Source organism: Haliotis cracherodii, unplaced genomic scaffold, assembly GCF_022045235.1.
Source record: "Haliotis cracherodii isolate W230 unplaced genomic scaffold, xgHalCrac1.p SCAF_1, whole genome shotgun sequence".
In the NCBI taxonomy this organism is placed as follows: Eukaryota; Metazoa; Mollusca; class Gastropoda; order Lepetellida; family Haliotidae; genus Haliotis; species Haliotis cracherodii.
In genome coordinates this window covers 67,305,951-67,322,757 of record NW_027266264.1, presented here as the reverse complement: position 1 = coordinate 67,322,757, position 16,807 = coordinate 67,305,951, and the positions used below count along the sequence as shown (strand labels likewise).

The following is a 16,807-nucleotide window of genomic DNA, read 5'->3' as shown; positions in this document are numbered from 1 at the left end:
TCTGTACACTCACCACACCCTGTGGCTATGGCCTTGTTAACCCTGTAAGACAGCCCATGTCAGTACACTCACCACATCCTGTGGCTATGGCCTTGTTAACCCTGTCAACTAGCCCATGTCTGTACACTCACCACACCCTGTGGCTATGGCCTGTTAACCCTGTCAACTAGCCCATGTCTGTACACTCACCACACCCTGTGGCTATGGCCTTGTTAACCCTGTAAGACAGACCCTGTCTGTACACTCACCACACCCTGTGGCTATGGCCTTGTTAACCCTGTCAACTAGCCCATGTCTGTACACTCACCACACCCTGTGGCTATGGCCTTGTTAACCCTGTCAACTAGCCCATGTCTGTACACTCACCACACTCTGTGGCTATGGCCTTGTTAACCCTGTAAGACAGCCCGTCTGTACACTCACCACACACTTGTCGCTATGGCCTTGTTAACCCTGTCAACTAGCCCCTGTCTGTACACTCACCACACCCTGTGGCTATGGCCTTGTTAACCCTGTAAGACAGCCCGTCTGTACACTCACCACACCCTGTCGCTATGGCCTTCTTAACTCTGACAACTAGACCCTGTCTGTACACTCACCACACCCTGTGGCTATGGCCTTGTTAACCCTGTAAGACAGCCCGTCTGTACACTCACCACACCCTGTCGCTATGGCCTTGTTAACTCTGACAACTAGACCCTGTCTGTACACTCACCACACCCTGTGGCTATGGCCTTGTTAACCCTGTAAGACAGCCCGTCTGTACACTCACCACACCCTGTGGCTATGGCCTTGTTAACTCTGACAACTAGCCCCTGTCTGTACACTCACCACACCCTGTGGCTATGGCCTTGTTAACTCTGACAACTAGCCCCTGTCTGTACACTCACCACACCCTGTGGCTATGGCCTTGTTAACTCTGACAACTAGCCCCTGTCTGTACACTCACCACACCCTGTGGCTATGGCCTTGTTAACTCTGACAACTAGCCCCTGTCTGTACACTCACCACACCCTGTGGCTATGGCCTTGTTAACTCTGACAACTAGCCCCTGTCTGTACACTCACCACACCCTGTGGCTATGGCCTTGTTAACTCTGACAACTAGCCCCTGTCTGTACACTCACCACACCCTGTGGCTATGGCCTTGTTAACTCTGACAACTAGCCCATGTCTGTACACTCACCACACCCTGTCGCTATGGCCTTGTTAACCCTGTCAACTAGCCCCTGTCTGTACACTCACCACACCCTGTGGCTATGGCCTTGTTAACCCTGTCAACTAGCCCCTGTCTGTACACTCACCACACCCTGTGGCTATGGCCTTGTTAACCCTGTCAACTAGCCCATGTCTGTACACCCACCACACCCTGTGGCTATGGCCTTGTTAACCCTGTCAACTAGCCCCTGTCTGTACACTCACCACACCCTGTGGCTATGGCTTTGTTAACCCTGTCAACTAGCCCCTGTCTGTACACTCACCACACCCTGTGGCTATGGCCTTGTTAACCCTGTAAGACAGCCCATGTCTGTACACTCACCACACCCTGTGGCTATGGCCTTGTTAACTCTGACAACTAGCCCCTGTCTGTACACTCACCACACCCTGTGGCTATGGCCTTGTTAACTCTGACAACTAGCCCATGTCTGTACACTCACCACACCCTGTCGCTATGGCCTTGTTAACCCTGTCAACTAGCCCCTGTCTGTACACTCACCACACCCTGTGGCTATGGCCTTGTTAACTCTGACAACTAGCCCCTGTCTGTACACTCACCACACCCTGTGGCTATGGCCTTGTTAACTCTGACAACTAGCCCCTGTCTGTACACTCACCACACCCTGTGGCTATGGCCTTGTTAACTCTGACAACTAGCCCATGTCTGTACACTCACCACACCCTGTGGCTATGGCCTTGTTAACCCTGTCAACTAGCCCCTGTCTGTACACTCACCACACCCTGTGGCTATGGCCTTGTTAACCCTGTCAACTAGCCCCTGTCTGTACACTCACCACACCCTGTGGCTATGGCCTTGTTAACCCTGTAAGACAGCCCATGTCTGTACACTCACCACACCCTGTCGCTATGGCCTTGTTAACTCTGACAACTAGCCCATGTCTGTACACTCACCACACCCTGTGGCTATGGCCTTGTTAACCCTGTCAACTAGCCCCTGTCTGTACACTCACCACACCCTGTGGCTATGGCCTTGTTAACCCTGTCAACTAGCCCCTGTCTGTACACTCACCACACCCTGTGGCTATGGCCTTGTTAACCCTGTCAACTAGCCCCTGTCTGTACACTCACCACACCCTGTGGCTATGGCCTTGTTAACCCTGTCAACTAGCCCATGTCTGTGCACCCACCACACCCTGTGGCTATGGCCTTGTTAACCCTGTAAGACAGCCCATGTCTGTACACTCACCACACCCTGTGGCTATGGCCTTGTTAACTCTGACAACTAGCCCCTGTCTGTACACTCACCACACCCTGTGGCTATGGCCTTGTTAACCCTGTCAACTAGCCCCTGTCTGTACACTCACCACACCCTGTGGCTATGGCCTTGTTAACTCTGACAACTAGCCCCTGTCTGTACACTCACCACACCCTGTGGCTATGGCCTTGTTAACTCTGACAACTAGCCCCTGTCTGTACACTCACCACACCCTGTGGCTATGGCCTTGTTAACTCTGACAACTAGCCCCTGTCTGTACACTCACCACACCCTGTCGCTATGGCCTTGTTAACCCTGTCAACTAGCCCCTGTCTGTACACTCACCACACCCTGTGGCTATGGCCTTGTTAACCCTGTCAACTAGCCCCTGTCTGTACACTCACCACACCCTGTGGCTATGGCCTTGTTAACCCTGTCAACTAGCCCCTGTCTGTACACTCACCACACCCTGTGGCTATGGCCTTGTTAACCCTGTAAGACAGCCCATGTCTGTACACTCACCACACCCTGTGGCTATGGCCTTGTTAACTCTGACAACTAGCCCATGTCTGTACACTCACCACACCCTGTGGCTATGGCCTTGTTAACCCTGTCAACTAGCCCCTGTCTGTACACTCACAACACCCTGTGGCTATGGCCTTGTTAACCCTGTCAACTAGCCCCTGTCTGTACACTCACCACACCCTGTGGCTATGGCCTTGTTAACCCTGTCAACTAGCCCCTGTCTGTACACTCACCACACCCTGTGGCTATGGCCTTGTTAACCCTGTCAACTAGCCCATGTCTGTACACCCACCACACCCTGTGGCTATGGCCTTGTTAACCCTGTAAGACAGACCCTGTCTGTACACTCACCACACCCTGTGGCTATGGCCTTGTTAACCCTGTCAACTAGCCCATGTCTGTACACTCACCACACCCTGTGGCTATGGCCTTGTTAACCCTGTCAACTAGCCCATGTCTGTATACATTTACCACACTCTGTGGCTATGGCCTTGTTAACCCTGTAAGACAGCCCGTCTGTACACTCACCACACACTGTCGCTATGGCCTTGTTAACCCTGTCAACTAGCCCCTGTCTGTACACTCACCACACCCTGTGGCTATGGCCTTGTTAACCCTGTAAGACAGCCCGTCTGTACACTCACCACACCCTGTCGCTATGGCCTTGTTAACTCTGACAACTAGACCCTGTCTGTACACTCACCACACCCTGTGGCTATGGCCTTGTTAACCCTGTAAGACAGCCCGTCTGTACACTCACCACACCCTGTCGCTATGGCCTTGTTAACTCTGACAACTAGACCCTGTCTGTACACTCACCACACCCTGTCGCTATGGCCTTGTTAACCCTGTAAGACAGCCCGTCTGTACACTCACCACACCCTGTCGCTATGGCCTTGTTAACTCTGACAACTAGCCCCTGTCTGTACACTCACCACACCCTGTGGCTATGGCCTTGTTAACTCTGACAACTAGCCCCTGTCTGTACACTCACCACACCCTGTGGCTATGGCCTTGTTAACTCTGACAACTAGCCCCTGTCTGTACACTCACCACACCCTGTGGCTATGGCCTTGTTAACTCTGACAACTAGCCCCTGTCTGTACACTCACCACACCCTGTGGCTATGGCCTTGTTAACTCTGACAACTAGCCCCTGTCTGTACACTCACCACACCCTGTGGCTATGGCCTTGTTAACTCTGACAACTAGCCCCTGTCTGTACACTCACCACACCCTGTGGCTATGGCCTTGTTAACTCTGACAACTAGCCCCTGTCTGTACACTCACCACACCCTGTCGCTATGGCCTTGTTAACCCTGTCAACTAGCCCCTGTCTGTACACTCACCACACCCTGTGGCTATGGCCTTGTTAACCCTGTCAACTAGCCCCTGTCTGTACACTCACCACACCCTGTGGCTATGGCCTTGTTAACCCTGTAAGACAGCCCATGTCTGTACACTCACCACACCCTGTGGCTATGGCCTTGTTAACTCTGACAACTAGCCCATGTCTGTACACTCACCACACCCTGTGGCTATGGCCTTGTTAACCCTGTCAACTAGCCCCTGTCTGTACACTCACCACACCCTGTGGCTATGGCCTTGTTAACCCTGTCAACTAGACCCTGTCTGTACACTCACCACACCCTGTGGCTATGGCCTTGTTAACCCTGTCAACTAGCCCCTGTCTGTACACTCACCACACCCTGTGGCTATGGCCTTGTTAACCCTGTCAACTAGCCCATGTCTGTACACCCACCACACCCTGTGGCTATGGCCTTGTTAACCCTGTCAACTAGCCCCTGTCTGTACACTCACCACACCCTGTGGCTATGGCCTTGTTAACTCTGACAACTAGCCCCTGTCTGTACACTCACCACACCCTGTGGCTATGGCCTTGTTAACTCTGACAACTAGCCCCTGTCTGTACACTCACCACACCCTGTGGCTATGGCCTTGTTAACTCTGACAACTAGCCCCTGTCTGTACACTCACCACACCCTGTGGCTATGGCCTTGTTAACCCTGTCAACTAGCCCATGTCTGTACACTCACCACACCCTGTGGCTATGGCCTTGTTAACCCTGTCAACTAGCCCCTGTCTGTACACTCACCACACCCTGTGGCTATGGCCTTGTTAACTCTGACAACTAGCCCCTGTCTGTACACTCACCACACCCTGTGGCTATTGCCTTGTTAACTCTGACAACTAGCCCCTGTCTGTACACTCACCACACCCTGTGGCTATGGCCTTGTTAACTCTGACAACTAGCCCCTGTCTGTACACTCACCACACCCTGTGGCTATGGCCTTGTTAACCCTGTAAGACAGCCCCTGTCTGTACACTCACCACACCCTGTGGCTATGGCCTTGTTAACTCTGACAACTAGCCCCTGTCTGTACACTCACCACACCCTGTGGCTATGGCCTTGTTAACCCTGTAAGACAGCCCCTGTCTGTACACTCACCACACCCTGTGGCTATGGCCTTGTTAACTCTGACAACTAGCCCCTGTCTGTACACTCACCACACCCTGTGGCTATGGCCTTGTTAACCCTGTAAGACAGCCCCTGTCTGTACACTCACCACACCCTGTGGCTATGGCCTTGTTAACTCTGACAACTAGCCCCTGTCTGTACACTCACCACACCCTGTGGCTATGGCCTTGTTAACCCTGTAAGACAGCCCCTGTCTGTACACTCACCACACCCTGTGGCTATGGCCTTGTTAACTCTGACAACTAGCCCCTGTCTGTACACTCACCACACCCTGTCGCTATGGCCTTGTTAACTCTGACAACTAGCCCCTGTCTGTACACTCACCACACCCTGTCGCTATGGCCTTGTTAACTCTGACAACTAGCCCCTGTCTGTACACTCACCACACCCTGTCGCTATGGCCTTGTTAACTCTGACAACTAGCCCCTGTCTGTACACTCACCACACCCTGTGGCTATGGCCTTGTTAACCCTGTAAGACAGCCCCTGTCTGTACACTCACCACACCCTGTGGCTATGGCCTTGTTAACTCTGACAACTAGCCCCTGTCTGTACACTCACCACACCCTGTCGCTATGGCCTTGTTAACTCTGACAACTAGCCCCTGTCTGTACACTCACCACACCCTGTGGCTATGGCCTTGTTAACCCTGTCAACTAGCCCCTGTCTGTACACTCACCACACCCTGTGGCTATGGCCTTGTTAACTCTGACAACTAGCCCCTGTCTGTACACTCACCACACCCTGTCGCTATGGCCTTGTTAACTCTGACAACTAGCCCCTGTCTGTACACTCACCACACCCTGTCGCTATGGCCTTGTTAACTCTGACAACTAGCCCCTGTCTGTACACTCACCACACCCTGTGGCTATGGCCTTGTTAACTCTGACAACTAGCCCCTGTCTGTACACTCACCACACCCTGTGGCTATGGCCTTGTTAACCCTGTAAGACAGGCCCTGTCTGTACACTCACCACACCCTGTGGCTATGGCCTTGTTAACCCTTATAAGACAGACCCTGTCTGTACACTCACCACACCCTGTGGCTATGGCCTTGTTAACCCTGTAAGACAGACCCTGTCTGTACACTCACCACACCCTGTGGCTATGGCCTTGTTAACCCTGTAAGACAGACCGTCTGTACACTCACCATTCCTACTCAGTTGCTTCATAGCTTTCCGTACAGCAGCTTGTTCCTGCTCCTCTTCCGATGACAATCCCTCATCCAGCAGAGTTGTGCCTAGACCACGATCGCTTCTACGTCGTGCACCGTCAGAAGATCCTCGGGAGGTTGGTCGCTTACTGCTCATTCTGAACCATACAAAATTATTTCACTTTTGTGTTTGTTATTTGGCACCAGCACCAAATTGTCTTCCCTTTAACAGTTTAAACACATGGAGGTGCAAGATCAGATTTCATAGTTGTAATATACACACACTAAATAAGGCATCTATCAACCTAGCCAGTGTTTGAAGTCAGTTTTCTGAGATTCATCAGCATAAATTGCAACAAGAAGGCATTTCCATTATTATAAAGGTGCTGCAACACATATACAGCACGGAACCAGTCTCTCTGCCAAGGGGTGAGTGAGTGTGTTGGGCTAACGTTGATTTGAACAGTATTTCACTTATAGCACCGGGAGTCAAACTGATGTTGAAGGTAAGCCCTTAGTGATGCAAGACTTAAGAGTTTTACCACAAGCATGACTATGGTGCTCACAAAAATAGAAACATTATCTGGGTAAACCAGGATCCAGGATCACAGGTTACTGAGGCATCCAGCAAATTGCTGCGCCTTCGACAAATGGGTCACCAACGGAAGGGTTTCATGTTAACAAGTAACATATTTGTTTCACTTTCCTTAAGGAAGGATATATTGCTGTGTTGAATTTGGATTGTACACACACAAAATAATGTCCTGTATTTACATGTCAAGACAAGGTAGTATAAACTTGATTGGATACCCTAAACAAGTCTTCAAAATAGTTCTATTTCAGAACATGCAAACAACTCGTAGAAACTACTCATCTTAAACCCTAAACTAATTCCCTTTGCTATAAAAATCCATCCAGGAAAAAGTTGAAATGATATAAGTGGAAATTTAAGCTGAAAATTGTCAGTTTATTGGTACGGTTATTTAGAAACCATGTCATTACAACTACAGTAGAACATGGATATAACGAACTACAAGGGACCAGAGAATTCAAGTTGTTATATCCGTTGTTTGTTATACACGTTTTCGCTCGGATACGTCCGCCATCTTGGATTAAACAAATCACAATACTCGTAACTGCAGCATTGACTTGTATTCGCAGTGATCACTTCATAGCATTCAATTGATAACATTAAATAACATTCATTTAAGTTTAACAAGGTTTATCCGTATCCGCTGATTGTGTTGATTTGCGTCTGATTGCGCACAGCCAACTGTCAGTGACACTTGACACTGAGAGAGATTTCTTAGTTCGCTATACACTATCACTAATTAGTGGTAGATGGGCTTGTCAGTGATCAGATATCAGTTTGCTGTATCCGTTAGTTCGCTGTAGAGAGTTCGTTATATACGTACATTTTGGATGATATTATGTAGGAGATAAATCGGGGATTTTTTAACAGTTCGTTGTATCTGTTTGTTTGCTCTATCTGTGTTCGTTATATCCATGTTCTACTGTACATATATTTTCCTATGTCAAAGCAGCATGACTCATTGACCACTGTATAGCCCATTTTTTTAAACAGTTGTAAAATAATATTGCTATGCTAAAATTTGTTTGATAAATTTGCTTTTAAACATGACTTTGTATTAATGACAAGCATGTAGATAGAAACTTGCTCTTGTCGCTTTATGGCTGGAATAATGCTGATGCGATGTTAAATGTTAACTTACTCCCACACTCATCCATTGACCAGTGCTGTTGACGACCATAGGGCATTACAAAACACTCACTTTCGTATTATGACCTTCCTTTTAACATCAGCTGGTTTTGGCCGAGCAACTTTTGAGTATGGGTAGCTAGAATAAATAGAAACATTATAGGTATCTTCCCGACCTAGTGCCTTTTATGAATTATCAACACACAACAAAACACCACAAACAATCTTTCTCTCATGAAAAGGTGTTAGCATAGGGTATTGTGGGTCTGCTTTGCCTCAGGATCCCCACGGAGAGACAAGCATGAGGTACTGTGAACCTATTCTCCCTGGTATCACCACACAGAGACAAGCATGAGGTACTGTGAACCTATTCCGCCTGGTATCACCACAGAGAGACAAGCATGAGGTACTGTGAACCTATTCCGCCTGGTATCACCACACAGAGACAAGCATGAGGTACTGTGAACCTATTCCGCCCTGGTAACACCACAGAGAGACAAGCATGAGGTACTGTGAACCTATTCCCCCTGGTATCACCACACAGAGACAAGCATGAGGTACTGTGAACCTATTCCGCCTGGTATCACCACAGAGAGACAAGCATGAGGTACTGTGAACATATTCCGCCCTGGTATCACCACAGAGAGACAAGCATGAGGTACTGTGAACCTATTCCCCCTGGTATCACCACACAGAGACAAGCATGAGGTACTGTGAACCTATTCCGCCCTGGTATCACCACAGAGAGACAAGCATGAGGTACTGTGAACATATTCCGCCTGGTATCACCACACAGAGACAAGCATGAGGTACTGTGAACCTATTCCGCCTGGTATCACCACAGAGAGACAAGCATGAGGTACTGTGAACCTATTCTCCCTGGTATCACCACAGAGAAACAATCATGAGGTACTGTGAACCTATTCCACCTGGTATCACCACAGAGAAACAAGCATGAGGTACTGTGAACATATTCCGCCTGGGATCCCCACAAAGAGACAAGCATGAGGTACTGTGAACCTATTCCGCCCTGGTATCACCACAGAGAAACAAGCATGAGGTACTGTGAACATATTCCGCCTGGTATCACCACACAGAGACAAGCATGAGGTACTGTGAACCTATTCCGCCTGGTATCACCACACAGAGACAAGCATGAGGTACTGTGAACCTATTCCGCCCTGGTATCACCACACAGAGACAAGCATGAGGTACTGTGAACCTATTCCGCCTGGTATCACCACACAGAGACAAGCAGGAGGTACTGTGAACCTATTCCGCCCTGGTATCCCCACATGGAGAAAACCAAGAGGTACTGGGTACCTGTTCCACCCTGAGATCCCCACATGGAGAAAAGCATGAGGTACTGGGGACCTGTTCCGCCCTGGGATCCCCACATGGAGAAAAGCATGAGGTACTGGGGACCCGTTCCGCCCTGGGATCCCCACATGGAGAAAAGCATGAGGTACTGGGGACCTGTTCCGCCCTGGGATCCCCACATGGAGAAAAGCATGAGGTACTGGGGACCTGTTCCACCCTGGGATCCCCACATGGAGAAAAGCATGAGGTACTTGGGACCTGTTCTGCCCTGGGATCCCCACATGGAGAAAAGCATGAGGTGCTGGGGACCTGTACTGCCCTCGGATCCCCACATGGAGAAAAGCATGAGGTACTGGGGACCTGTTCCGCCCTGGTATCACCACAGAGAAACAAGCATGAGGTACTGTGAACATATTCCGCCTGGTATCACCACACAGAGACAAGCATGAGGTACTGTGAACCTATTCCGCCTGGTATCACCACACAGAGACAAGCATGAGGTACTGTGAACCTATTCCGCCCTGGTATCACCACACAGAGACAAGCATGAGGTACTGTGAACCTATTCCGCCTGGTATCACCACACAGAGACAAGCAGGAGGTACTGTGAACCTATTCCGCCCTGGTATCCCCACATGGAGAAAACCAAGAGGTACTGGGTACCTGTTCCACCCTGAGATCCCCACATGGAGAAAAGCATGAGGTACTGGGGACCTGTTCCGCCCTGGGATCCCCACATGGAGAAAAGCATGAGGTACTGGGGACCCGTTCCGCCCTGGGATCCCCACATGGAGAAAAGCATGAGGTACTGGGGACCTGTTCCGCCCTGGGATCCCCACATGGAGAAAAGCATGAGGTACTGGGGACCTGTTCCACCCTGGGATCCCCACATGGAGAAAAGCATGAGGTACTTGGGACCTGTTCTGCCCTGGGATCCCCACATGGAGAAAAGCATGAGGTGCTGGGGACCTGTACTGCCCTCGGATCCCCACATGGAGACAAGCATGAGGTGCTGGGGACCTGTACTGCCCTCGGATCCCCACATGGAGACAAGCATGAGGTGCTGGGGACCTATACTGCCCTCGGATCCCCACATGGAGACAAGCATGAGGTGCTTGGGACCTATACTGCCCTCGGATCCCCACATGGAGACAAGCATGAGGTGCTGGGGACCTATACTGCCCTGGGATCCCCACATGGAGACAAGCATGAGGTGCTGGGGACCTATACTGCCCTGGGATCCCCACATGGAGACAAGCATGAGGTGCTGGGGACCTATACTGCCCTGGGATCCCCACATGGAGACAAGCATGAGGTGCTGGGGACCTATACTGCCCTGGGATCCCCACATGGAGACAAGCATGAGGTGCTGGGGACCTGTTCCACCCTGAGATCCCCACATGGAGAAAAGCATGAGGTGCTGGGGACCTATACTGCCCTCGGATCCCCACATGGAGACAAGCATGAGGTGCTGGGGACCTATACTGCCCTGGGATCCCCACATGGAGACAAGCATGAGGTGCTGGGGACCTATACTGCCCTGGGATCCCCACATGGAGACAAGCATGAGGTGCTGGGGACCTATACTGCCCTGGGATCCCCACATGGAGACAAGCATGAGGTGCTGGGGACCTGTTCCACCCTGAGATCCCCACATGGAGAAAAGCATGAGGTGCTGGGGACCTATACTGCCCTGGGATCCCCACATGGAGACAAGCATGAGGTGCTGGGGACCTATACTGCCCTCGGATCCCCACATGGAGACAAGCATGAGGTGCTGGGGACCTATACTGCCCTGGGATCCCCACATGGAGACAAGCATGAGGTGCTGGGGACCTATACTGCCCTGGGATCCCCACATGGAGACAAGCATGAGGTGCTGGGGACCTATACTGCCCTCGGATCCCCACATGGAGACAAGCATGAGGTGCTGGGGACCTATACTGCCCTGGGATCCCCACATGGAGACAAGCATGAGGTGCTGGGGACCTATACTGCCCTCGGATCCCCACATGGAGACAAGCATGAGGTGCTGGGGACCTATACTGCCCTGGGATCCCCACATGGAGACAAGCATGAGGTGCTGGGGACCTATACTGCCCTGGGATCCCCACATGGAGACAAGCATGAGGTGCTGGGGACCTATACTGCCCTCGGATCCCCACATGGAGACAAGCATGAGGTGCTGGGGACCTATACTGCCCTGGGATCCCCACATGGAGACAAGCATGAGGTGCTGGGGACCTATACTGCCCTGGGATCCCCACATGGAGACAAGCATGAGGTGCTGGGGACCTATACTGCCCTCGGATCCCCACATGGAGACAAGCATGAGGTGCTGGGGACCTATACTGCCCTGGGATCCCCACATGGAGACAAGCATGAGGTGCTGGGGACCTATACTGCCCTGGGATCCCCACATGGAGACAAGCATGAGGTGCTGGGGACCTATACTGCCCTGGGATCCCCACATGGAGACAAGCATGAGGTGCTGGGGACCTATACTGCCCTCGGATCCCCACATGGAGACAAGCATGAGGTGCTGGGGACCTATACTGCCCTGGGATCCCCACATGGAGACAAGCATGAGGTGCCGGGGACCTATACTGCCCTGGGATCCCCACATGGAGACAAGCATGAGGTGCTGGGGACCTATACTGCCCTGGGATCCCCACATGGAGACAAGCATGAGGTGCTGGGGACCTATACTGCCCTGGGATCCCCACATGGAGACAAGCATGAGGTGCTGGGGACCTATACTGCCCTGGGATCCCCACATGGAGACAAGCATGAGGTGCTGGGGACCTATACTGCCCTGGGATCCCCACATGGAGACAAGCATGAGGTGCCGGGGACCTATACTGCCCTGGGATCCCCACATGGAGACAAGCATGAGGTGCTGGGGACCTATACTGCCCTCGGATCCCCACATGGAGACAAGCATGAGGTGCTGGGGACCTATACTGCCCTGGGATCCCCACATGGAGACAAGCATGAGGTGCTGGGGACCTATACTGCCCTGGGATCCCCACATGGAGACAAGCATGAGGTGCTGGGGACCTATACTGCCCTGGGATCCCCACATGGAGACAAGCATGAGGTGCTGGGGACCTATACTGCCCTGGGATCCCCACATGGGGACAAGCATGAGGTGCTGGGGACCTATACTGCCCTGGGATCCCCACATGGAGACAAGCATGAGGTGCTGGGGACCTATACTGCCCTGGGATCCCCACATGGAGACAAGCATGAGGTGCTGGGGACCTATACTGCCCTCGGATCCCCACATGGAGACAAGCATGAGGTGCTGGGGACCTATACTGCCCTGGGATCCCCACATGGAGACAAGCATGAGGTGCCGGGGACCTATACTGCCCTGGGATCCCCACATGGAGACAAGCATGAGGTGCTGGGGACCTATACTGCCCTCGGATCCCCACATGGAGACAAGCATGAGGTGCTGGGGACCTATACTGCCCTGGGATCCCCACATGGAGACAAGCATGAGGTGCTGGGGACCTATACTGCCCTGGGATCCCCACATGGAGACAAGCATGAGGTGCTGGGGACCTATACTGCCCTGGGATCCCCACATGGAGACAAGCATGAGGTGCCGGGGACCTATACTGCCCTGGGATCCCCACATGGAGACAAGCATGAGGTGCTGGGGACCTATACTGCCCTCGGATCCCCACACGGAGACAAGCATGAGGTGCTGGGGACCTATACTGCCCTGGGATCCCCACATGGAGACAAGCATGAGGTGCTGGGGACCTATACTGCCCTGGGATCCCCACATGGAGACAAGCATGAGGTGCTGGGGACCTATACTGCCCTCGGATCCCCACATGGAGACAAGCATGAGGTGCTGGGGACCTATACTGCCCTGGGATCCCCACATGGGGACAAGCATGAGGTGCTGGGGACCTATACTGCCCTGGGATCCCCACATGGAGACAAGCATGAGGTGCTGGGGACCTATACTGCCCTGGGATCCCCACATGGAGACAAGCATGAGGTGCTGGGGACCTATACTGCCCTGGGATCCCCACATGGAGACAAGCATGAGGTGCTGGGGACCTATACTGCCCTGGGATCCCCACATGGAGACAAGCATGAGGTGCTGGGGACCTATACTGCCCTGGGATCCCCACATGGAGACAAGCATGAGGTGCTGGGGACCTAGCTATTCTGCCTGGGGAGAAAAGGAGTGAGTGAGTGTGGTTTTATGCCACTTTAATTCCAGCAATATCACAGCGGGGGACACCAGAAATGGACTTCAAACATTGTACCAATGTGAGGACTTGAACCCGGGTCTTCGGCATGACGAGCGAGCACTTTAACCACTAGGCTACCTCACCGTCTCACTCACTCCTCTCGTGTACAGATAAAACCATACCTTGACATTGGAACCAGGCCTACAGCTGAGAAGGAGGATGGCGATGATGAAGACGATGATGAAGACGATGTCGATGTTGAAGAGTCATCAGAATCATCCCTGCTTCTGGGTGTGAGATCAGGAGCCAGACCATAGGAAACTTTGGGAAACAGTCTCAGCGAGCCAGACCTTCTTACTCTTAGCTCTCTGTAACAACAAAAACACACAATATTTAGTTTTATTGGTTTATTTTGTACATAGATACAGCATACACTTGCAAGCTAGGACTTCTCAGAGCAGTGTGAGCTTTGTTAACAGGGTACTTCAGAATTGCCTGACAAAAGTAATTTATAATTGGTCATAACAAAATCAGAATCTTCCAACTATTGTTCACATGTAAATACTAATTCTGTGTATAACCCATTGAATACAAGTGCAATGTACCCTTTATTCCTTCAAATAACCGATCTATGTACGGGACATGAATAAGGTATGCCTGGCCATTGTCAGTCCCTTCTGAATGGATGTGTGTGTGTGTGTGTGAGTTGGGTTGAATGCCGCTTTTAACAATATTCCAGTTGTATCACGGCGTGTCAGCTTAATGTGGGAGGAAAGCCCGAAGTGATGCAGGTCTCAGACGTTTACCACTTCGGTGAAACCCATGAGCATGGGTGTTATGCTGACAAACCTAGAAACATAATCGGGGCGAACCGGGATTCGAACCCACAATCATAGGTTTCTAGTGCCCAAGGGACGCAACTCTGCACAGCGAATTGCGGCGCCTTAGACGACTGGGCCACCCGTGCCACTCCGAAATGGATGTAAAAAGGCGGTGAATTGAAGGTTATGTGGTTTACGGTTCCATAGATAAAAAACTATAAAAAATGTTGGAAAACCATTATTTCAGTAAATAAAACTGTCATAGTAGATAATTATATAGGAAGCAAAGCAACCATTTCACTTGTCACTCCAAACCAACATATTTTTCATTTTTCAATGATTCATGTAGAAAAAGGCAATCAATCAAAATAATGTGCTAAAGGGGCATTCACAACTAGTTGTATACAAATTGTTGTATGCAATTAGTTGTATGAACTGAAATTGTATACAACTTGGCATTCACACAGCAGCGAGTTGCATACAACACGGATCTCGTGAGATCTCTGACCAAAAGCTTGTGATTCACAACATTACTGCTCGAATCCTGGTTGCCGAGTTAATTCTCAAATTCATAGTTTTAAAAAATAAATACCTGGGTGAGAATTGCGGTCGCGTGGTACTGTGTCACCTCTGACTTTGCAACTTAAAGGAGTTGTATATTATTGAATTTTTAACCCCCAAGACCGGTTTGAAAAGCAAAAAGTGCTAAATGTTTTCAAGTTTCTGTATTGCTAACAAAAAAGCCCCTAAAACATGTACCATATTTGATCGTACATAGTCGGCCCCTGCTGTTAAAGTAGCACCTGATTCAATCTGTAGATATCTTGTTCGCCAATCAAACGATAAAATCCATATGTAAAACAAATAGTATTGTCCACACTTGTATATACATAAATAAAAACATAATGTGATGAGTTTCCTTCAGGAAAACATTTACATTTAATTTAAGAAATGATCGAAGTGGCTATTTTATTTAACCTATCTATATACATTTACCATATGTAAGTTTAGTAATCAGAATCAATCTGAAATCAATATGTTTTATTTGTTTTTATGTTTCCACTCTAGCCTTGATACCATGTGGAAAGGCAGACCAATACCATCGTTACTGTGTGTGGTCTTGCGTAAATCATGGCGTCATGTGGAACGATTTCTGTTGACTTTTCCAATTTTCCAAGTGTCTAATTATTTATTCCTCGATTATTGCAACAATTATCGACCCTTGCATATTCGTAATAATCTGAGCTAATGTATGCAACAAATTGACGACTGAATCTATCGGAATAGTAGAAAATGTTAAGTAAAATTATATAACAAGAAGTTTGCTTTGTTTACATTTTCAAACAAGATTTCAGAACACAGAGTTTGGTTGCACACTTGATTTCATTTGGACCGTTTGCATTTGTGACTTAGACAATGTGTCAATTGATTGTTTATGGTATGATGAATTCAGGGATATATGTATCGTAGCTGAGTATGAAATGCATTTGATGTGACAGGCATCTCGCCTGACGCGAAAGGAACCGTAATTTTGCAACACTATCCAACATGGAGGTTTGGTCTAGAGTTTATGATTCGAACACGAATAAAGGGTTATTGGAGTCTTTTCGGAATGATGATTGGTGTTTGGACAAAGAGCAGACACCCAATGGTTTTGTAATGAAACTTCTCATGTAGCTATACGTTATTTGAATAAATAATCACATTTAGAACAGGGAATTGGTAAGATGCAAAAATGGCAATATTTACGTTGTTCACTATTTTCAGATGTCGTTTGTGTACATCTGCTTTGCCTAAAATAGTTGTTAATGGCACCACATTATAGATATTTTCCCACAGAATCCAAAACTGTGACGTGTATTTGTGTGTATGATGTATTTTAAGTTTTAAACGTATTACTGACCTTATCTCATCTTGGTCTACACTACAGTGTACAGTTACATGGCTGTCGATTCAAATAACACCATGAATAGTTTAACCAGGAGAATTAGACCGATGCAACTGTCAAAATATATAATTTGTTACAGTGTTATTCTACATACCTACTTTTCATAGGTCCTTTATTGAGTGGTGACACTTAGGATACCGAAAAGCAGAAGTTAGTGACTTGAATTGGAGTC

General features: G+C 49.6%; 2 protein-coding genes across 3 annotated transcripts in view; both read right to left on the bottom strand.

Moving 5' to 3' along the window:
• Positions 1 to 16,807, bottom strand: part of LOC139460917 (uncharacterized) — a 51,647-nt gene that overhangs the window by 17,797 nt on the left and 17,043 nt on the right. For both annotated transcript variants that reach the window (XM_071242429.1, XM_071242495.1), the window contains exons 8-10: positions 14,049 to 14,234; positions 8,403 to 8,468; positions 6,607 to 6,767 (exon numbers count right to left, since the gene is read on the bottom strand). In XM_071242429.1, the coding sequence (XP_071098530.1) occupies positions 6,607 to 6,767; positions 8,403 to 8,468; positions 14,049 to 14,234 (413 nt within the window). The remainder of the gene's footprint in view (positions 1 to 6,606; positions 6,768 to 8,402; positions 8,469 to 14,048; positions 14,235 to 16,807) is intronic.
• On the bottom strand, positions 12,640 to 13,397 carry LOC139473376 (collagen alpha-1(XXVIII) chain-like; the record flags this gene model as incomplete). The annotated part of the gene is made up of 2 exons (XM_071255932.1): positions 13,302 to 13,397; positions 12,640 to 13,173 (listed from the first exon to the last, which is right to left on the bottom strand). Coding segments are annotated over exons 1-2 (630 nt in total), but the record flags the coding sequence as incomplete, so codon positions are not given.